This window comes from Eurypyga helias, unplaced genomic scaffold (assembly GCF_000690775.1).
Source record: "Eurypyga helias isolate BGI_N326 unplaced genomic scaffold, ASM69077v1 Scaffold43628, whole genome shotgun sequence".
Lineage (NCBI taxonomy): Eukaryota > Metazoa > Chordata > Aves > Eurypygiformes > Eurypygidae > Eurypyga > Eurypyga helias.
Window position 1 is genome coordinate 1 of NW_010265793.1, and position 22,909 is coordinate 22,909.

Sequence of the window (22,909 nt, forward strand, 5' to 3'; positions counted from 1 at the left end):
GGGTCCCTCCCGGCGCGCCGCAGCCTGGGAGAGCGGAGCGGGAGCCAAGTCAAACCTTTTGGGAAGCGCGTTCCAAAGGCGCCCGGGGCTGAGCGACATGGCAGCGCTGCAAGGACGGGAAGCCCTTTCATCTCGGCTCCTGGGAAGAAAGGAAGGCAGGAGTGGGTGTCTGGCACCAGTGATGTGGTTGTGCCGGCGACTGATGCCATCCCCTCCATGGAAGCGGTGTCTGCCTTGATGCCTCGCTCAGTGCCGCTCTCCCGCATGGTTTTCTGCGTACCACGATGTCCTTTAATTTGGGAATATTATCTGTTCTTGGAAAGCTTAATTACGTTAGGGGAGTGCATCTCCATTCCCATTTCTTCATGGCTTCATTTATTCAGGCTTTCATGTTTTGATCCCTTCAGGGCTTTGATCCCGCGTTTCTGCCATCCCTAGGTGGAAGGAAAAAGGAACACCCTGGCTGGGACCCAAGCATGTCCCTAAGTGACATAAACTGAAATTAGGGGGGAAAAAAATGTTTCCCAGCTCTAGCAGTCCTGGCAGCCCACAAGCTGCCAGCACACCCAGCACAGCCCAGCGCCCTGCAAGGGCCCACGGAAACATCCTGCCGGAGCTGAGGTGGCCAGAGAAGTGGACAAATGTGCTGTGCTGCAGGGTTAGCAAGCACCAGAATAAGACCATCACTGTCTGCTGCAGCCTGCCATCCCCAGGACCTGTATTGCGCTTTAAGTCACTGACAGCACCCCTGGTGAAAAATTGCCCTCATTTGCTGCTATCATAATCAGGCCGAGAGATGAAGCAGCAGCTTCTCCTGGCAGCTCACAAAGACTTTGTGCAAAACCTTCCTGAGATTCAGTGTGTGGGCAGGGAGGGAAGGTGTCCTAAAGCTTTTCAATAGCATCAGCTGCTACCCCAGGCACAGGAGATGCCCTCTGCGTTGTTTTAATTGGTTGCTGCTTTTAATTAATTTGTATTAATTAACCTGAATTATCTATTTGCGAGTTGTTGGTAGTACACTGTCAGCATGTTCAGAACAGTATAAGCCTCAGAGCGTCGGCTCCTGCCCCAAGGAAGCTGTGAGCTAAAACCAGACAAAGATATTGCCCTGATACAGTGCTCCAAAAATGCTTTGTTAAACCTACTGCATTTAAACTTAATAATTAATACTTGGCTTGGCTGCCAGAGCACTGCCTGGTCAGCACCGGACTGGTGGCATTAGTGCACGTTCATAATGATGCGTTTATCCCTGGCAGACATGGTGGAGCTGGGTAGCCCTTGCCCAGCCTTGCCCTCTCCTTACGGTGAGGGAGATGGAGAGTAGGGACAGGGCGAGTGGTGAAGAAACAGCCACACATTACTCCCAGACTTCTTCAGAGACCAGTGATTTTATTAAGATCAGTACAACAGGAAGGGGAAAAGGGAGGAGGAAGCAGTCAAAAATCATATGAGAAGACAGCCAGGAGTTAGAGAGGGCAGATGTGAAGTGGAGGGATGGGGACTTAAGGCTGGGAGGGAATGGAAGAGTGCCGGGACGGCTGCGCTCAGCATTAGCTCAGCTGTGATTAAAGCTGGTCGCAGCAGAGACGTGATGCTCACCACAAGTGGCCTTTATCTGCAGTGAGCAGCAGCAATCATTATGCTGCTGCTAAACTCAATTGTTTATGCCGAGTTGCATTTCCTAGAGAGGCCACGATCCGTTGCCTCCATGGAGAAGGATGGAAAATAGAGAGACGTGTGCCTTGGGTAGGTGTGTGTAGGAATCTTCATGGAGCAGCACATCCTCAGGGGAAAGCAAATGAAAAAAAGCCCCAAACCAATGCTTACAACTGGAACTTTAGCAACTGTAGTTGCTTAGCTGAAGAAAACTGTACAGCAACACATAACCAGCACCACAAGGAGAGAGGGCCGGTACCCAGGAGATGTTTAAGCCACGGAGAAGAGACATGGCCCAAACCCACAGCTGCAGGCTGAAGCCAGATGAACTGAAATGAGAAAATAGGTGTTAATGTTTTAAGAATGAAGTTGATTAGCTGCTGGAACACATTACTGGGGAAAGTGAAAGTCTTTCCATATGGTAGTGTTTTCCAATCAAGATAAGATGCCTTTCCGCAAGATGGGATTTAGCCAAGCACGTGTTCCTGGGATCAGCAGAGCAAGGATGAGGTGAAGCGTAGTGGTCTCTGCTTTATGTGAGGAGGTGGTTTTGCAGTCCCACCTGGTCTTTAGGCAATGATTGGACAGCTGTGCTTTTGGTGCGTATTTCTAAATCTCTTCTGGGTTTCTGTGATGGTCCTGTGTGAAGAGCTTTTGAACAGCACCTGGGCAAGCGTGGCCAGAAGATCGCTCAGCCCTGTCCGTCCAAGGGGATTTTTCACCCTGTCTCACCAGCTAGGCTGGGGTGCATGAGGCTGGCGGTGCAGGCCTGTGTTGGTTCTCTCTGCATTTCCCCCCCCAGGTTGACAGGAGGCTGCTGGATGTCCAGCCAGAGGTGGGTGACCCCCAGGCAGCATCAGTCAGCAGCCCTGAGCTGACCAAGAGCAAGCTCTGTGGTGGCAGTTGGGACCTTTTCTTTCTACCGTTGACTTGCAGTGTGATTGGGGCAAATCTTTTACCTTCTGGCTTCCAGTTTCTTTTTCAGCTTTGCCTGCCCCTTTAGTTTCACGCAGGGCTTCTGCAGGGGCTCTCTGCCGGTGGGATTACACTCTGAGTGTCTGTGCAGTTGTTTTTCAGAAAGCACACTGCTCACTGCAGGTGTGAATGATTCTCCTGTTACTGGAGTTCTGGCTGTTCAGAAGTCAGAGTGTTATTTCTGCATCCTTCTAATCTTGAGGCAGTTTTGAAGAGGCCGGGATGCCTCTTATTCAGTCTGTGCTGCCATCACAAAGTGCAAAAGCACGAGTTAACTTTTTTTTAAGTTTGGATATTAGTAGCAGTCTAAAGAAAGCAATGTGGGTTCAGCTCTTGTTCTCTCTGCTGGTCAGCCACAAAGGGCTGACCTACATTTCGGCAGTGCCACGGTAACTAGCGGCTACTTTGCTGTTGGTCCTAATGCAGTTGTGGCCACAGCTGGGCAAGGAGCTGTCTTGTCTTTGGACTGTGCTGAGCATGAGAAGGATTAAGGGATGCACATAAAAAGTAGGAATTTAGTTTCACGTTGCTGCTTCTATGAAAATGAGGCGTCTGTGAAATTTGCTAGCAGGGGCAGGCGCAGAAGCTGAAGGGTGAGATCTGCTACATATTAATGGTATTGGGAAGGAAGAGGAGAAGCAGGACTGACTGGTTTGTGGTGGAGATTGAGAGTTACTATGCTGGGAGTTAGTGTGAGGGTGTAGCATGGTCTGCCCTTCTGGGGCAGGTTCTCTCCCTTGGCAGGCTGAAGACCTGGTGCTGTGTTTCTGGTAGACAGAGGGCTTGAAGCAGGCGATGAGGGACTGTTACAGCAGGCGTTCAGCAGCAGAGTGTGAGGGACCACGCGTGACAGGGCTGCAGGAGCTTTGTGCTTCCTCAGTGAAATCAGTTGGTTTGGCTCTATGCATGTATCAGGGGGGAAGAGAGGGAGATGAAATGTTCCTCGTGTCTTCCATTCACTCAGAATACCCCTAAAAATGCTGTGAATGGTGCTGTGGAAAATCTCCTCCTTTGCCTAGCTTCTGCCCTGGGTGCTACCCAAGCCACCCCCGTTTGTGTGCCAGGACGTGCTCCAGGACACTGCCTCGAGCCCTATCCATCACCCTTCCCTGAAGAGCCCTGCGGATGAACCTCGCGGAGGCGTGGGTGAACAGCGATGTGTGTGATACTCAGGTTTTCCTGTGATTCCCTTAAGAAATCCAAGTGAAGCAGCTCGGATCAGCTGCAATGAAGGACAGGCTCCTTCCCTCAGCTGGAGGTGGTAGAGGAGAAGCGGAGCGCAGCAGGCACCTTCTGGAGTGGAGGCATTGGTGTCCCTAAGGCACTGCTCGTGGTCCGCCTGGAAACACGCCGGGCCAGCAAAACTGTCCCTCTCTGCTGTGTCCTGGCACGGTCTAGGTTCTATTGGCAGGCTTGGGGAGGAACATTAATGAAAACAAGTGTTTTGCTGGTGTTACTGTAGTGCCACAGACTTTAAGAAACAAACACAAAGAGCCCAGCCCTTCTTTGATTAGTGAATGCAATCTGCTGTCAGGAGCTGAGGCAGCAGGAAAAGATAAGAGAGAGAAAAAGACAGCAGCTTTGGAGTGAAGATGAAAACACTGGGCAGGAGATCTGTGGGGGAGTGAAGGGGAGCCATTTATTTGCAAATAAGTTGCTGGATGGTACTTTCACGTGCATCCTGGGCACCTTCTAATGCTATGGGCTTATCCAGAGTTACGACTTTTTACTGGCGTTAGAGACCCCTGAGAAGAGGTTGTCAACCCACAGCTCTAGGCAGTAGCTGGTCCAAATCTGCCTTTGTGCCAACCTAAGGAAAATTTATTCTGTCCCAAGCTGTGCCCATATGCAGGGTCTTCTTCCCTTTTTACCACTGATTTCATGTCTCTCTGTGGGAAGTCAGTGTGGATGCTCCATGATTCATTCCCATGAGGAAGCGTGATTTCAGGTACCCATATGGTCGCAGAGGAGGGGGCAGATATATGTTTTTATAGAAAAGATAATGAGCTTTGGTGTACAAATTTGGCCTGGAATAGAATATCTGAAGATTGCACACTGCGATTCTCAATTTTTATTTCTCTGTTGAAAATTTTCATTATTGCTACATCTTGGCTCTTGATTAAGATTTAGGAACAATGAGGGAAGGAGGCTGCTTTCTGAGCAATCCATCACAGGCTTTAAACTCAGCCTGGTACCTCGTCTGTGTGTTCCCTGGGGTTCAGCACAGTCCACTTATTGAGGCCAGCAGAAATAGCATCTTGCTTCCTGGTTTCAGAGGAGGTGTTAAGTAGGACATCGTTAAATTTAGGATTATAAGAGAAGAAGGGTAGCTTGCTTTTTTTTTTGTTTTTAATGCTTTGTTTGATAACAGTTCTTTGGGCAGAGAACTGCAAAGAGCTGCCTTTTGTAGAGGGCTAGAGGATGAGATATTTCAGTAAGGAAACTGTCTCTGATGCAATAAATTATTGGGCAGAAGCGAGTGTTTGGGAGTGTTTCAAGTTTCCGTATGTGTAGCCCTGACTGGCACCCGGTCCTGAAGCCTTTCAGCCCAAGGACTATCTCACTGTCAGCAACTGGTAAAGGTCTGGGGCATGTCCTGGCTCTAAAGGAATTTGGGGATCCCTGTGTGATAGCCCGTGTGGGGGCTTCTTTGTGATGGCTTTTCCATTTTAAGTTTTGTCAGAGTTCTTTCTAAGACAGACACACATAGACCCCGAGTTCCACACGGGTACCAGTCTAACGGGAGGCAGTACCCTCTACAGAAACGTGTGCTCCGCTTAGGAGTCTGCGAATGAGAGGCAAAGCCCTGCAACGAGCTGTCTGCGTAATTAAAAAGCTGCAGTGACATGAAATATGAGATGGAGAGGAGAGATAGTTGGAGGCACTGAGAAACAGAAGTGCTTTCAAGTGTTTTACTGCAGAGATGATTGGAGAATTTGCCAGGGGCCTGATTTTCTCCTTGCGCCGTCCTTTGCCAGGTGACTCGAGCTGTGCAGCCCAGTGGACACCGCCGCTGACCCAGAAACCTCCAAATGCTGATAGAGGTGTGAGAGCAAAACCCAGCTTAGTGGTCAGGCAGTGGGGTGTCACAGGGCTGCAGAGCTTTAAGCCAGAGCTAATGTCTGTGTCGTGCTGGACTGATGCATGGCTGTGATATTTTTGCCTGTGGGTAGACTGCAGCTCGCTTTGCTCTGGGCTAGGTGATGATCCGCTCGTGCCCAGCGATGCTACGAAGGTGGAGAAATGCCAAGTGCTATCATTGGAAACCGGCTGCGAATTAATACACGGTGTGTGATTAATGTGCTTTTTAAATGCATTCATGTCCTGTCGCACTGGCTGTGGCTCTTGTGTCACACTCAGTGTTCTCAGAACATCTATTAGCCTTACAGATCCCTTGATTATTGCTTTCTCTTTTATAATTAAGCCATGAAACTCAGCATGGTGTAGCTTATATGGTATTAATTCATGCCTGGCGTGTTCTGCCTGTGCCCTAGGATAAGGCTAAACGCCGGCAGCTGGATTGCTCTCTGCACAGTTGCTATTCTGAAATTTTTTAATATGATTATGAAAAAAAATCACATTCTGTGTGCATATGGGCAGCTCGGGGCTTGCCCGTGTGGCAAGCAGTAGTGAGATGTGATCTGACTTCCTTGGGAGAAGGATCTGCCCTCAGCAGTGCTGCGAGATGGGGCTTCTCTCCCACCCCGGGCGCTGGCCGATGCTCTCCAGGTCAGTGCTATTAGCTCTGCCTCGCTGCTAATGCTGCCCCACGTGCTCCCCGTGCCCTGCTCGCCCTTCTGGGGACACCCCTGTGAAAATGTGAGTCTTGTAAGTGAATTCTGTTTCACTCCTTTTTGTCCTGGCTTTTCTTCATATGAAGGTTAAGCGGAATCCGGATTTTCCTGCAAGGCTGCAGCTCCACATCCACTTTCTGTCGGCAGCAGCCCCAATGGCTGGTTAAATGACTTTCCCCCCCGGCTGGTTGCTCCTGCCCCCAGGACAGCAGTTTAGCAGTTTGTGTGGCGTTGTAGTGAGCTGAACAGGGAACAAAACCAGCATAAACCATGTCTGGTTTAATCTTTTTTTGTTTTCCCTCTCCTGGAAATCAGCTGGAGGAGTCACTGTCCTGAAGGAACTGGAACTCAGCGCTACCAGAAGGGAATGCTCCAGCGCCAGTGCCCCAGCGACCACTGGTCCAGAGGTACCAGTTCGAATGCAGGATTCGTGAGGTCTTTGCTGGGCTGGTGTGGGGCCACTTGCCATCTCTGTTGGCAAGTCCAAGCACCTCGGCAGCCGCCTTCTCTGGGGCTTGAGGGGCAGCACAGAGTGGGCAGTAACGGGCTCCAGCGGCTCTGCCACATGGCTCTGCTGAAAGTCCTACTGAACTTCGGATGTGGGGACAAAGTGTTGGGTGCCAGTTACCAAAGAACACCTCCTACAGGGTCTCTCCTCTACTCTGGGTAGGAGGGAAACACCCTGGAAGCCACAGGAGCCTGGGCTTGGGATGCCTCCATGTGCAGCTGAATGGCTGTGCTTCTCATGGACCGCAGGTGTTGTAGTGCAACGGCAGCTCTGCTCTGCGATGCGCGTGTTATTTACACGCGTACGTGTGCTGCTCGGGTTATCAACTGTTACTGATCAAACCGTTCCTGATCAGCTGAATGCTGATCATCTCAAAGCTGCTGTTTCAAAAAACAGTGCCGAAACCTCTGTGCAGGGTGTAAAGCTGTAGTGCAGAAACTCTTTGAGCTCAGAGGTTTCCATGGAGATGGATCTTTGATCTCATTGTAATAAATAAAGGGCGGAGAAGATCCTGCTAAACTGGGGGGTAAGGCAAGGCTGATCCCTACAGGGCAGAAGTTTGCAACAGGAATTAGAGAGACAGGAGGTCACCTCTTTTATTTTTTTTCCACGTCCATGATGCCACGTCTGTAGTAACGGCGAGGTTGAGCTGTCTGCCCGCCAGCGCTGCGGCATGCGCGGCAGACGTGCCTTTCACCCTGCCAGCCAGACGGTGTGCTACACCTTTGAGCTGGCTAATTTAATGCTGCTGAAGTCAGACCTTTGATGGCACAGCAATTCTCATCATGTCTTGTGGGATTTAGGGAGCACGGACACAGGGATTTAATACTAGGATGAGGCACGTTCTTTCTTTTGACCATGGTTCTCTTGACCGTGGCAATCTGAGGAATAAGGAGAACAGCATGGATAAATATAAAGCAAAAAAAAGAAATCGCATTTTACTCTGGCACAATGTGCAAAACATAAGTGTTTAATATGCTGACATGGAGATAGTGACCAAAGGCAACAGTCAAGTTGGCTTTATCCACGTGGATGAGCTTTGACTGCACTGGCAACTCGTGTGTTGTTAGAGCCGTCGGCAGGATCAGGCTGTTACTCCTGGCACTGGAAATCCAGGCTTCTGCGGGTGAAGCTGCAAGAGAATTCATTAGCAAAGGACATAATTAGCTGTAGTGGTCACTGAGAACTGCTGCTAGGAGTAAATGTGGTGGCACACGCTCTGGTAGGATGTCTCACGCCAAGCTGTACTGCGGCGACTGAAGACGACCCCTCGCGTTTGAGTGCCTGGGCATACCCGTACATCTCCCACGGTTGTGTTGCAGCCGGCGTGCGTGCGTGCCAAGCTGTGCATGCCTGTTTGTGCTCCTCTCGCTCCGTTTGGCAGCCGGGTGGTGGCTTTTCCTGGTCACTTCCGATCTGTTCACAGAACGTTGATGGATCCGTCTCTTTGTCTCTACCACCAGCATGGCCTCAAACAGGTTTTTCTGCAGCGTGTAAGAATATGTAGGGTGAGCAAACCATTGTATACAGCCTGTTGCAATCCTTCTTTTCCCTCCCCCCCTCCCCCCTTTTTATAAAATGTATCTTCTTTGGACGCATTGAGCTGGTAATTGTGCTAATTAGGGTCTCATCTCTAGGGGGTTGCAATACTCCACCCAGGCAAATTGGTGCTTAAATACTTATTAAGGCTTCCTCCCACCCCATCCCACCATTGCTTTCACTGGAGCAAGTGACCCCTCCCTGCCCTGCTGGATCCCGGACTCCTCAACAGCTCAACCACCACTTCGTGTAATTTAAGCTTAAATACTTTATTTATAAGGATATATGTCGCTTGCTGCTCTGGAAGAGTTATCATCTCTTCCAAATGTTGCAGAAACCTTCAGTGTGGGGCGTAGCCCACGGGTTCACTTTGGAAGCTGAGAGGTGTTACTTTTTATTGTTGTTTTTACAAATGATCCTCACTGAAAATACTGTCACGTAGCTCCCTGTTTTTCAGAAATGGACTGCAAAGCCGTGTTGTTGTCTTCTGCACTACTTCACTGGGAAGAAAATACGTTGAAAGAGCATTCAATGTTATTTTGACTCAAACACACTTCCACTGGTTTCAGCAGAGGCTTCAGCCTTGTTTTCATGGGGCTCTTTGTCAAAACCTAAAGCATAAAATATTCTGACAGGTCAAAGTTAAGGTTACTAGGCAGTAATAAACCCAGCATTTTTATCCTCAATTACATGGACAAAACGGGATTGCTGTGGCTCCACAGCTGTCTGTCTCATGGCTGTGACAAGCCTGTACAGATGCTGTCACTTAGCAACCATTGCCATTTGTGTTTTAACTGCAGCTTTTTGTTGTTGGCACTAACGAGAGTTGTAATCACGAGATCAGTCCCATCAAAGCTGTTTGGTTTTGAGAGCCATGGGCTCCAGGGCTCACCTCTGCCCCTGCCCAGCCTGTGTAAGGGCTGAATCAGAAGAATTGTGTGTGTGATGGCTAATGCAGCTTAGTAAGAGGTTTTTTTGAGCTGGCTTGGCTGGGCCAAGTCATGTTTCAAGATGTACAGCCTGGATTCGCCATCTGCCAGACCGGGTGTGCAGCTCCTTCGTGCTGGTCACAGCCCAGCTCAGAAGCTGGTTTAAGGCCAAAGCTCTGAGTGTGACTGAAACGTCACCTCCCTGAGCAGGGGGATGTGGTGAGGGACCAGATAAGTCGCCTCCACGTCTCTATGCAGAGCAGCACAAGCTCCCTGCTCCCTTCTACGGGACCAGCGTGAAAGCTTGGGGAATACAGGGTCAATAGAGGCTGGATGTATGAGGAGCAAGAGATAATGACACGGGAGAACTGAAGATCTGAAAGCGTATCTATCTCTTAAGGGTAATTCCCACCTATCTGGGAGCGAAAAGGGGCAGTCCTACCACAGGTCAAGCTCTGGTGTTCTACAGGAGCTGTTTTAAGGCCACAGTTTTACTTCATACCTGATCAGGCCTAACCAGGCAATGTCCCTCAAAGGCGTGGGTGCACCCTCTGTCCCAGGCAGCATGTTCCTGCCCTCGCATGGAGTTTAACAACTGCGAGCGGGGGAGTAACGTGGTTTGGATGGGTTTGTTTTGGAGGCAGCCCTGTTCCATGTTTGCAGTAAATCCAGCCCTTTACTGCTTTAAGCTGCTGTGCTCTGGGCAGACACTTGGTGTTGATACTACAAACAGAAATACTGTTTTCTTTTTGCTTTAACTGAAAGTTGTGTAACTGCAATCGTACTATTGCAGGGGCTCTTGGTGCAGACTGCTCATTTCCTCTGCCATCTGGGGATGAGCTGGAAGTGTATCCACAATGTGTGTTGCTGGGACCCGAACGCTTTCATTACAGCTGTCCATCACCAGCTTTGCTCCACCTCGTTCAGACAGACACACCGCTGCTTTGAAAGGAAGTCCTTCCACTCCTCTGTGTGCTGGCGTGCGAGGTTATCGGCAGGATCTGCCCTGTCTGTGGAGGAGCGTGTCTGACGCAGGCCCAAGTCTGCTCGTGTTAAGTGGTGCTTTATTTCTCAGCAGAGGACAAAAACCACTGCTCTAAAGGGAAATGACACGGACTACAGAGGTGCTGCTACTGATACATTTTGTCATTTTAAATGGCTGAGAACTTCTGCAGTGAAGCTGTTTGACGAGTTTCTTCTTTAACACACGGTGGCTTTCAGAAGCCTTGATGACTATGTACTGAAAGGTAGAGCAAATTTTATGAAAGACGGACAAAAGAAATTGCAAAGATATGCATGAGTTGATCCGTGATCACAGGTAACATATATCTAAGCTAAAGGAAAAGCCTTAGACATTTATGGCCCATTTTTTACTAAGTTATACAATTAGTATAATGAGGCTGAGAATATTCTTTGAATTTTAAATGTCCAGTGTATTAAACCAAAAAATTAACAGCCATTCTTCTGGCAGCTTTTATGAAGCCGTTACTAGCGTAGGTCTGAGCCAAAGATGCTTATTCTCTCCTGCGCCTGTTTGAGTCTGAGCAGTTAAAGGATAAATCCTTTGTTCAGAGCTTTGTTGAAATGTGTGGAAAGCAGCTCTAGGAATTTCATACCTGCATATAGATCAGGCAACAGAAGTTACGCTGACCCAGTGCAGATAAAGAGCTGAAATGAGCTTTGTAATCTTCACAGTACCAGCCACCAGAGACAGACATTTTTCTGATCTGTGATGCTCTGCATTGATACTACTTGTATTGCTGCTGCCTGCTACCACAGCCCACATGAAAGCAAGAGACAGTCCTGAGCCTTGGTGCTTCTTGCCCTAAAGGAGACCCGGGTCTGGCCACAGCTGTTGCTGAAATCAGCTGGGGTGTGTGTGTGTTGGAAAATCTCTCTCGGCGACACCTGCCTCCTGCAGGAACCATACATAGCTACAGCGCTGATGAGTGTGAACGTGAGTTTCCACAGAAACCCATCCCAAAAAGGCAGCTTTGGACTTTCTCCTGCGTCCATAACGGACGGCCAGGCAGGCCACCCCATCTCTACATCCCTGGAGTCCTCAGCATGGGAGCGAGCTGGACGTGGAGCGTTTACGGAGAGATCGATGTTGTCGCACGGTGTAAGGAGCACTAGCGCTTGCTGCAGTGAATGCTCAGGGCGAGGAGTCTGCTTCTTGGGACCGACGCATTGAGAGTGAAACCTCCCCCCAAGGTGCGCCAGGACCGCGGCTGCTCGGCAAGACCACCTGGTGTGAATTAACCCAGCAGAAAGCGGTGTGGCTGGGATGAGGATCTTGAGGAGGTGCAAAACAAAGCTTTGGTAGGTAAGAAGTGGGTTGAAAAATGGGTCAGCAGTCTAAGTGGGGTAGGGCTTGCACCTGAGTTCGTAACAGTGTGCAGACAGGCATCCTATAGAAGGTACGGCTTCCCAGGATGACGGATGATTATCACTAGTAGTTATTGGTGTCTGTTTACTAACTCAGTAGATAAATTCTCATCTCGCAAGACCCACTGCCATCATTTTCTGTAGAAAGAAGCATCGGCCTTCTTTATTTTGCTTCTTTCTTTCGTCTCCCATAATCTCTCTTTTCCCTGGCATTTGTTCCTCGCGCTGCTCAGATGGTCATGACTCTCCGCGTTTCTCCCAAGTGTCAGGTGCAGGATGTCACTCCGAGAATCTCAGTGTTAGTAAGATTCTCCACGGTAACTAGAGCAGGACAGAAAATAAAGCAAGGCAATGTAGTGAGCTCAGAAGAGAGAAGTGCAAAATCAGCACTGAGTCACCTAATTGCTGGAGGTGGAGACCCCTTTTAATGGAAGGAGCCCTTAATTCCCCTTTTAAAGACCAAGAGCCCCCTTCAGTTTGTTGTACGTTGGGGTTTTGGTGTACAAGCACCCTGTGCATAAACAAGACTTTGAACAGCGATAAGGCAAACGGTATAAACTTAACAATGTCACCATCACCACAGCTGATATGGAAAGAATGTTCCAATAAAAATTAATAGGTCTGGGAGTCAAGAGACCTCGGTAACAAGCATTAGTTTCCCTTTTGTAATAAGTCACTTTTTCAATTTGCTGATATTTAATTCCTTGGAGTCTCTGAAACTGCACAACCCTGAAATCACAAGAATTGTAGTGCTGAATGGGAGGAAGACGTTTACCCAGAGACCTGCTGCTGCCTTTCCTGGATCTAGCTGACCTGACCTATTGCCAGCACGCAATGCAAGTTTTGGAACTATAATCCCTTCACCAGACAGGATTGCTAAAGCTCCACAAACAATCCACACTTCTTTAAAAGCAAATCCCTTCTCTCATTAACCCTTCCAATTCTGAGAAAAACGCAGTGGCAGGAAAAGGCCTGATTTTTTAATAGTCTTTTGCCAGGTGTAGTCCCTGCTCGGGTAGAATTCTGTATCAGAAGCAGAGCTGCTGTCTCCTAGTACCAGCTGCTGGTGCAATACCCGAGGGCTCTGTCACACAGAACTCCGCCCAGAGCGATAGGTAAGTGCACTGACTTCATTAAAGGGCACAGAGAAAATCGGCCGGATGAAATTCCAACTCGACCTCACCCGGCTGTGCTGCGGCAGGGATAACGCAGAAGAAGGAGATTGCAGTTCTCCCGCTGCGTTAGATGCTACAGCCTCCGTCAGCCTGAGTGCTGCGCTCCTGCCTCCTCGAAGGCTGCAGGAGGATAAAGGATGCCAAGGAACCCCTCAGTGCCAAAACGGAATACAGCGTGCTTTGACCTACTGGTAAAGGTACATCTTAAATTACTGTTTTTCCTAGGTTTCAGAAAACTTCTTAGCACGTGGCCAGGCATTGCGGTAAGTTGAAAACTACAGTCTTCCCTGAGTTTTTAAAATATTGGCAACATTTTCTTAGAAAAGAGTGTTGCTGTGCACACTATAGCTGCTGTTTGCGACTTGTTTACCGAAGCTCAGCATAGATCTATTTTTATCATGACAAAGCTGCAGGTTTCCAAGTCTCTTACTAGTCAGAAGTTATCCTAGCTCTTCCGGAATGGAGACCAGGGCCACTTGAAAAATTCAGCAAAATGGATTTGCTTCTGGCTTAAATTAAGAACAAAGTCAGCTTTTCAGTGTCACTGCCGAGATCAAACAAGCATGTTGTCCATGGAGGAAAGCTGGTAACGGTAAGGATGATCAGCTTGTGACTGTAACTGCTACCTTCTGCTCTAGACCTCGAATGCAACAGGGAGTTCGAGAACTCTGGTTTTAGAATGGAGATACGGATAAGGGCAAAATAAGTGTCCCTTAAAACCAGCCTTCTTTGGTTTTAGCTACTCTGGCTCTAAAGGGAACATGAAACAACTTGTTTTCAGTCACCGTTTTGTTTTTATAAAGTGTTTCCTTACGTAGGCATGGTCTGCTGTTTTCTTAAAAGACATCCGACTCGAAAAAGGAACAAATGCATTTCTTAACATGTTTACTTTGAAAAACAAATCACAGTTTATTGGAGACTACACTTTTTAACAAAAAACTAATCAGTATTAAAGCAAAGGTTTTCTCTAACCCATTTAACAGCTAACAAAACAATCCTTTGCTCAGCGTAAAACTTTTTATCTTCTCTCAAGAACAACTTCATGACCGGTAGCAAAAAAATCTCCAGAAGAAAACTGCTTTAACACTGCTCCCCAAGAGCAAAAGATGTCTTCAGTAACAGTCAGCTTCATTCTCCTCTGTGGTCCCCACTGTAGCAAGGATGTCCTGTAAGAGGGACTGAGGGCTTTTCTCCACATAGTCACTACTCTTATTTAGCTCATCATGCAGCTCTATTAAATCTACTGTACCCAAAGCCAGCATCATGCTCTCTGGATCTTGAAAATCTACCCCATTACCATCTGTGGGGAAGTTCTGGGCCAGAGAGCCCTGCCTTAGTGTCCTTTGTAACCAGGCAATGCCATGCCCTGCAGGTAAGTCTCCCATCCCTTGTGAATCCTTCGGGGTACTATCTGAACAGAAATCACTTCGTAAGGCAAGCAGTATATCGCAGGCTCTCTGACCCACCGGTTTGTCACAGTCGCACAAAGACCGAAACAAAAAGCTGAACAGTTTTGCTCGGCAAAGGATCTGCAGTGCCTCGTTGTGATGAACAGCACTAGTGACTGAAGAGGGGACAGGAGCATACGGGCATCTAGGAAAGCCAAGTTGGCAAGCTGTCTGACGACAGAAAAGTTGAACCAGTTCCAAACCACCAAGTCTGACTTCCCAGTCCAAGTCGTGCTCCACAGTTTGGATCACTCTAGAGACAAACTGCTCTGTATCTTCCAGCTGACCCACGCAGCCCTGTCTCAGCCACTTGGTGAAGATGCTGATCACAGCCCTCCTAGGAAAGGCCTCTGGGTCCATTGACAAGATTTCTTGAAGCTTTGCTACAGTGTTCTAAATGTAAAAAAAGAGAAAGCAAAATGAGGGGAGGAACATGCAAAGAAACAAGAACAACAGAAGTAAAAAAATCTCTAGTCTTTTCCTCATTGGTTTTGAAATCTGCTTGTATGAGACTGCAGGTAACTCGTGAAGAAAGCTGTAAGTAGTACAGCAGTAAACTGATGTGTAGTTCTACTTGATTCTGCAGTGGGCTACGCGTCACCGTACCTCTTTATTATACTGGTTCCCTACAACAGGCGGCTCTGGAGCGAAGTAAGTAATGAAGGCCAAGTGTCCCACAGCAATCACAGCACTCGCTCGCACGTAGCTTTCTGGATCCTCAAGAAGACCTTCTGTAAGCCTCGGCACCCCTGAAGACAGGAGAGTCTGCCTGAACTCATCCTGGTCTGTAAACAAGACAGCAACCCAAAGAAGCAAGGCTTTATTCTCTCAGAGCATGAAGCCGTTTCCAATGCAAACAGTTCTTTGCGTCATACAAGGATACCCACTGACTGCAGGGACAGCTGCCAGTGAGCTGAGCCACTGCAGAGACCAGGCAGCTGCTCGCAAGAGCACACATGCTCTGTGTCAGGCTCCCCGCTTTCCATTAGCTTGGTGACTTTCAGTCAAGCCCTGCTAGACACTGGGACTTGGAAAAATCCATTTACAATTGTTCTCATGGCAAGAAAAAACTTTCTCTGGGCAAGCGGGGACATTTTTTCAGCCTCATCAAACTTAAACCTTTGCTGAAAGGAGGAAAAAATAGTCTTCCTTTCTTGCTGTCAAGGCATATGGCAAAGAAAAAGAAAGCAACTGCAGCAGGGTAGACTGCTAATGCAGCTGAGTGTGCTGCATACTTCCTCTGTGACCTGGGGACAACAGCAGCTGACAACATTCCCCTCTCCCAACATCGCAGAGCTACTGTAGAATTAACACCGCCTTAGTGCTACCTGCTGCAAAGCCTGAGCTTCCACTCCAGTGGAAAACTGGTCATTCATCCAAAACAGGCAAAGAGCTATGGTCCTAGCATCCCAAATCCCAGCCTGCTGAGTGAAACCAAACAGACTCCACTGCAGAGCAAGCTGAAAAAAGGGAACGTATTATCTGCCATTAAGCTTTGTCACCTGCCTTGACACATGTCTCAACATTTATGACTGTCTCAACACCCCTCAGTTTAACTCACCAAAACTGCCACTGAGGAGGGCACGTCAGTCTGAGTTCAACAGAAAAGTAGGATAATCTTTCTGTCAGATTTTGATCATGAGCTAAGGGTAAAAATCTTGACACTTTCTTCTTCTCTTAGCCCTGCAGTTACAGGTCAGAGGATGCTTCACCAGCCTCACTGACTTTCATAACATGGAAAGAAATATTCCTCCCATCCGAACTATTAAATCTCTGCACCTACCTCTCAAGCTTTTAATGAGGCCAGTGAGGAACTCCAGAGAAGAATCTCTTACTTCCCAGCAAGGACTGCACAAACGCTTCTGCAGCACCAGAAACACACCTGCAAAAGCCAAGCAACAAGCCTGAACGGACACGAGAGCCAACAAGCCTTCCTGAAGCAGTCGCTGCCCAACCTCTGTATCACTTTATCTGATGCAATCCCTTTTCCTGCTGCTGTGTGCTTCTCCCCGAGTTCTTCAAAGCACTATCTGGACAGCTAAACCTAAATTCAACATAATTGCTAACAAATAAATCCTAAGTGCTTTGAGTGGGAAAGGTAGACAAACAGATTTCATATATGCCATTAGCTGCTGTTTGTCCCATCCTGAATAGCTTTGTTACCTTCCAAAATCTTCTCAGTTTGTTGCCACTGACTGTTGGGGGACAGTTCCTGCAAGCGTGCCAACCACTTGGATGTAGCCTGAAATGTTTTCTTTAGAACCTGCAGCAATACAAAGCAGATTTACTTTAGTACAGGAGGAGGCATTGTTGCCTTCATGCTAGACAAAATTTGTTTTAGCCTCAAACTTAGAGTTCTCAGAATAAACAAGTACATATGCTTTCTTACTACGAGGTAAGCCACAAATAAATGGGGTTTATATAACATTTCTAACAAGCACCTAGAAAATGCCTGTTCTCAGCTGAGTGTTATAAAGTTCTAGTACTTCCATCTTTTGATTTGCAGTTGTCAGAGTCATTTGAACAAAAAGCAAGAAAACAAACCCCCTTAATGCAAAGAATTTAATACCTAAGGACCATGTCAGGTTGAGGATGCTGGTGCTACTCTTAGATGTGATGGCTTCTGTCTTGAAAAGAACACTCAATGGTCAACTGGTCAGTTACTCATCAGAATTTTAGCTACTTCCTGCAAGCCACCCAGAAGCAAAACAAGTCTCCTACATATTCTAATACAAACTGTGCTAAGGAACAACTGTTGTCAGACAATTCCTCAGAAAAACATCCCACTGGGGCAAGCTTGGATCTCTTCTTAGTTCTATACTCACAGTAGGGTTGGTGTTTGGACTCTCCAGGTATGCCAGGAAGACATCAAATAGACTTCCTACGAGCGTGTGACCGACTGAAACATAGAAAAGAAAACTAAAGGGCGAATACAAAGAGAAGGAGGAGCTAAATCATAAATTCAACTGCTGAAATACAGAAAGATGTAGAATTGTAAAACTGTTCTGGAGAAGAAAGCAAGCACAGTCCTCAGAGTAAAGGAGAAACATCCAATTTGTCACAATGACTACAACCCTTTTGATTAGAGCATTACCTGCCCAATCTCATCAATAAACAGGTTAGCCAAGATAGTAGGAAGAATCAGAAAAAATGAACGAATTTCAGAAATGGATGTGGCAGTCGTTGTTCAGATTGGTGAAGAAGAATGAAAAATTCTGCAACTACAGAATAGTCAAGTATTTCCAAAATTTAAAAAAAAGATAAAGCACAAAGATTAACTCACCTGTTTGCTTGGAGAGTGCTGCTAGGGCATCAAGAGCTGCCCTCTGTACTCTGAAGCAATTGATCAAGTTTCGGCTTATTTGGCTTCCCAGAGGAGAAGCTGGAGTCAGGAAGCCATTACAGAACTGTAATATTGCCATGAGAGAGCCTAGCAAAGGTGTGTATGGTAAATTCAAGTAAACCTAGTGGGAGGGGAGAAAGAAAACAAGAAAAAGAGTTCCAGCAAAAGTCTCAAGCGTGCATACAGAGCAGTAGGTCAGGGGGAAGCAAAAACTGCAATTTCTAGTGTATTCTTAAGGTACTACAGTGCTACTAACTACAAACAAAGTATCTTTCTCTCTCCCAGGAACAATGGCACAGATGGAAGGAGATTCTTCTCACTGCTTGGCAAAGCAACCCAATTTATTCACTGGATCAGTAACTGCAGTAGAAGTAACTTATGGTAACAAAGCTTGTGCAGATGGATTTAAAACTATGTGAAGTCCTTCTTTACAAGCCCCAGTATTCCTGTTTTCCTGTTTGGAGTCTACTGTACTAAATTTCTTGAACGTATGGAAGTCCTCACTGTCAACTCCTGTCCACGTTCCGTTACGCTCTACTGCAAAAGTTGGCAACCACGCTTAAGGCTGGCTTTCAAGGACCAATTTGATCCCCAGGCTTTTTTCCCTTCTCTGAATGTTACCAGAGACAGCAGCTCCTCCAGATGAGCAAGGGTCTGACACAGGAGACTGATACACGACGACTTGGAGGACAGAAGCCTTTCAACAGTGGCAGGATCACTAACAGATTCATCCAACAAACCTAGAGGACCAAAGCAGGGAAGAGCTCTGATTGTTTGTGAGTACAAAGGACTGTGATTTTTAAAGTTAATCAAGTTTTTTAAAGGATGCAGTATGAATATCCCTTCAAATGGAACTGACAGTGGATGCTGCATTTCACCACAAACACTGCTACTGTCCTTGACAACTTCTACTCTTCTTCCTCCAGTTTTGTCTGTGCCAGACACTTAAAACACTGGCAAGTGGACTAGCCTCTAACTTTTCTATCACAAATGTACCTGTATATTCCAGAGGCTGGGAGGCTGCTCTCAAAATACAGTCCATTGGCTGAAGTAGAACAGTCAGTGCCTGAATCTTCACATCCTGTGGGCTTCAAGGAGGAAACAGCAGTTACCAAAACAAGAACATTTCAATTCCTTCCCAAACATCTGTCCCTAAATGCATAACAGAATGCTTTTCAGGCAAGCTTTTAAACAAGCCAGCAATGACAGTGCAATGAAAGTAGTATCACAATTCAAGCCTTCTTCCAAGTTTCCCTGGCTAACTGAAAGCAGGGAAGAAATGGCTCTGGAATTTATTAGCAACCTTATCAAGCTATGCAAATGAAGAGTGGGATTCTGCCTAAGAAGAGGGTCTAGATAGAGGCATTTATTGTCAACAAAATGGTGTCCTTATATCTTAAGATACAGGTTTTACTTAGCAGGTAAATCAGCATCCACACGTGCTGTATTCATTTAACATCTATTGATTTCTTGATGCTTTTTTCTCTACCTGATGGAGAGTTACAGAGAAGATGCAGGCAGACTTCTCAGAGGTGCACAACAAGACAAGATTAAATTGCAACAGGGTAGATTCCAACTGGGTAAACAGAAAATACTTTTCATCGTGAAATGAAAGTGGTTAAGCACTAGAACAGGTCACCCAGAGCAGCTATGGAATACTCATCCTTGGGAATATTTGTAAGTTGAATGGTGAAGGCCCTGAGCAACCTGATCTATCTTTGAAGTCAGCCCTGCACTGAGCAAGAGGTCAAATTAGATGACCTCTACAGGGTCCGTCTAACTGAAGTTTTTCTACAGCTGCCAACTGAGTGTCCAGGTGCACACTTCTGCTGGACAGCAATGAAAGCTCTTACACTACTCAGTGTTGTGTTTTTGTGAAAGAGAAAACTGTACAGAGACTACTGGATTTGACAGGCAGTCAAACTGTGTCCATCTTAATCAAACTTGCCAGTAAAAAGGTAAAGGAGCTTGCAATTTCGTCCTGAAATTGGCTGGCTGTAGGTAAGATGCAGGCGCATACACACAAATGTGATGTTGGATCCTTTCATTTCTCTCTCTTTGAAACTGTATTATTCCCACTATCAGTATCAGAAGTTTGTTAGCCACTGGCATCGTTCTTGGGAGGCAGTCTGACATATTAAGGAATGTAGTGGAAAATGAAATGAGGAAAAAACCAGTTCTTGGAAAGACACCAGAGATATCAGCACAGAAACATTTGCAGAGTGCAAAAATTTCATTGCAGTTAAGTCCTACCATTTGTCGAGCTTCAGAATTCCCACTGCCAAAGGACCTGCTTGTACTGGAGTTAAGCGTTCCAGAGCAGATGTCACTAGTGCCCAAAAACAGCCTTCAGTGTCAGAACACACAGGGGACCTGAGACAAAAGAAGAGTAAGTAATATGTCCTATTAGATGGTGTAAAACAGGTATATCTCACCACTGGATCCAAGGTCCCAGAAGGTCTTTACCGTGCCATGTTAATCAAAAGATTCACCAGCATGGGCTGTGCTTCAAGAGTCTCTTCCATCAAAAAGGATTCTATTTGGTTTGCTATGCCTAACCACAGAACTTCAGTCCACGTAGCATTACAACTGGCAAACAACCTAGTTAACAGTTTTAATGACTGCTTGATGTGAGAGGCAGAGCTGGAGTGAAGGGCATCTTCTATACACTTTATAATCGTTTGAGCACACGCTGGCCAGTCGCAGTCCTTTGTGCCGAGAGGTTTAGTCGTTTCAGACTCTAAGGAGAGGGTGAGCATGTGCACCAGAAGCTGACTGGCAGCAGAAGCCACAAACAGGCTGGGATCCCCTTGCAAAGCGAAGATCACATCTACGCCTCCTGTGTGAAAACAAAACAAGTCACTGGAGGGAAAAACAGCAGCCTCCCTACTGTGAGGTGGAGCCTTGCTGCACCCCAACGATATATTATTCTAATTCAAGTACCAAAGAGCTTCAAATGGTGTTGGTGGGGTTTTTTTAATACTTTATTCTGTAATCTCTACCACATTTCAAAGACAGCCAGTCCTTAACTACAAACAAACAAAAAGCAAACAAAAGAAAAAAAGTAAAATTCCTTTCAGATACTCAGGTGTGTTAATAACTCAGGAACAGAAGAGGACTTCAAAATAACGTCAGTAATATTAGGGAGTTGACAACATATTCACTGTGTATTTATGGAAGGAGCCTGTGGCATCTCTGGACACAACTGGTAGGAAAAAATGAATGGCAGCAATGGTACTATTTTCCCCATACATGGAAAAATACCACTACATGCACATGCTGCACATTAATACTAAACTAGTATTTTAGGCCACTGGGACTAAAAACTGCTATTAATGCTGCACATTAATACTGATCTAGTCTTTTAGGCCCCTGTACATGAGATCTAAAGTCAGTGTCAACTGCAGAATTTACCTACTTGTGTAACAACAGTGGGACTGCAAGTGTGTGCAAATATTAAAAGATAAATGAGCCCCTGCTTAGTTTTTCTGCACTAAAATCACAGTGAAATGTACCTTTTAGTAAGAGTTACAAATAAGAATACAGAAGGCTTTAATGAGCTGTTTTTATCATGTGTTTCATAAGATATGCCTCTTTCCCCTCTAAAAAGGGCACCATCTTCAGTGTTTGGATTAAAAAAATATAAAAAAAAAATTAAATACATAACTAATTTAACAAAAACCCCACCACCTTTCAATTACATCAGTGTTTTTGACAAACAGCTTATTTTTAGCTGAAATAAATGAAAACTGTCTCTCTCATTTGACATCTGAGCAAGACTGGAATGGAAGAGACACGGAGGATTTGGGGAGTTCCCAGTCCTCAAAGTACTCACCACCACTGCAGAGGAAGTGAAGGGCAGACTGATGATGCATCATGTTGTGCACACCCTTCACCCATCCGCTTCGCACAGATGCATCTTCCCATACTGCACTGCTCAGAGGCCCATCGCTGCCAAAGAGCTTGACCAACAGCTTCTCCTGCTGGGGCCAGAGGAGAACACACAGAGTAAATGGTAAGCAAAGGGGCTCGAGAGGAGTGGAGAGGCTGCTCTGTCATCCAAGTTGAGAGTATCAATAATGCAGTGAAACCTCCTCTTGCTAGAAGCACTGCTAAAACAGAAAATTTTCAGAATCCCATGCTTAAACTCAATGGGTGTTTCCTTCATGGACTAAGCAATAGAGGTCTTCAAACCCAAGATTTCTTGGGTTTAAGATGCTGGGGACAACTTGCGTATGTATTAGTTTCCTTAGACTGCTTTATGCAGTTGTATGCATCTCTTTCCTCAAAACTTTTTGGGTTTTGTACAATAAATGTATTCTATTGTAGCAAGCAGAGCTATAAAAAGCTCCCTCATTTTTGCATGGAATTGGAGATTTCATGTCAACCTGCTATGGAGAGAAAAGTACATCTGTTCTTGCAGTTTAAAACCTACAGGATCTGTGCAGGGATACAATAGTTTGAAAGGACTGCTGTGAGATAATGTTATACCATATACTCTTTTGAACTGAAAATGAGAGGCACTACATGCTAGCATTCATCGTACTACTGTGGCACGACAAAACTAAGACAGCAGATTTACATGGGAACTGAAAAGTAACAGTGTGATTGTAGGTCTTCATTATCTTATCACCATTTGGTGAGTCATTCAATGTATGCCAAAAATTTTATAAGCGGAATATGTACATTTTCAGGTGTCCTTACAGGCGGAAAGAGACATGCGACAGCAGGTACCTGTGTAGCCAACTCACCTGCAAGTGCTGGAAGCGGTTCTCGGAAGCGGCAAGTATCCCAGCTAACCGCAGAGTAAAGGAGACGATGCCGGGACTGGGCTCAGGCTGTGCCAGCACGGAGCTGATGAACTCTGTCAGACAGGGATTGTCCTGCACCAGCTTCACGGCAGGATCTAGGGACCAAGTGTTGCCCAAGAAGAGGCCAGAAAACAGAGGGTCACTGCCAGGACCTGTGCCATCTCTCACAACTCTAAGGTGCTTGCCTGAGCTGACTGTAACCCCTCCAACTGTTAGGGACGAATCTGAGGCCTCCTGAAGCCTAGGTATAGGCCTCACGTACCAAACAGCGTTTCCAGGTGTCACCGAGGGAACAGCACCTCTCGGGGTGGCTTCCCCCAGGGTCCTGGCCTGCCAGCCTCCC

General features: G+C 46.6%; 1 protein-coding gene across 1 annotated transcript; it reads right to left on the bottom strand.

The window, feature by feature from the left end:
- Nucleotides 1-14,076: 14,076 nt before the first annotated feature.
- On the bottom strand, nt 14,077-22,661 carry BRAT1 (BRCA1-associated ATM activator 1; the record flags this gene model as incomplete). Its single annotated transcript, XM_010156859.1, has 12 exons — nt 14,077-14,805; nt 15,019-15,197; nt 16,196-16,294; nt 16,576-16,675; nt 17,238-17,311; nt 17,696-17,876; nt 18,377-18,495; nt 18,752-18,843; nt 20,009-20,128; nt 20,222-20,594; nt 21,591-21,738; nt 22,507-22,661. Coding segments are annotated over 12 exons (2,369 nt in total), but the record flags the coding sequence as incomplete, so codon positions are not given.
- Nucleotides 22,662-22,909: the final 248 nt, after the last annotated feature.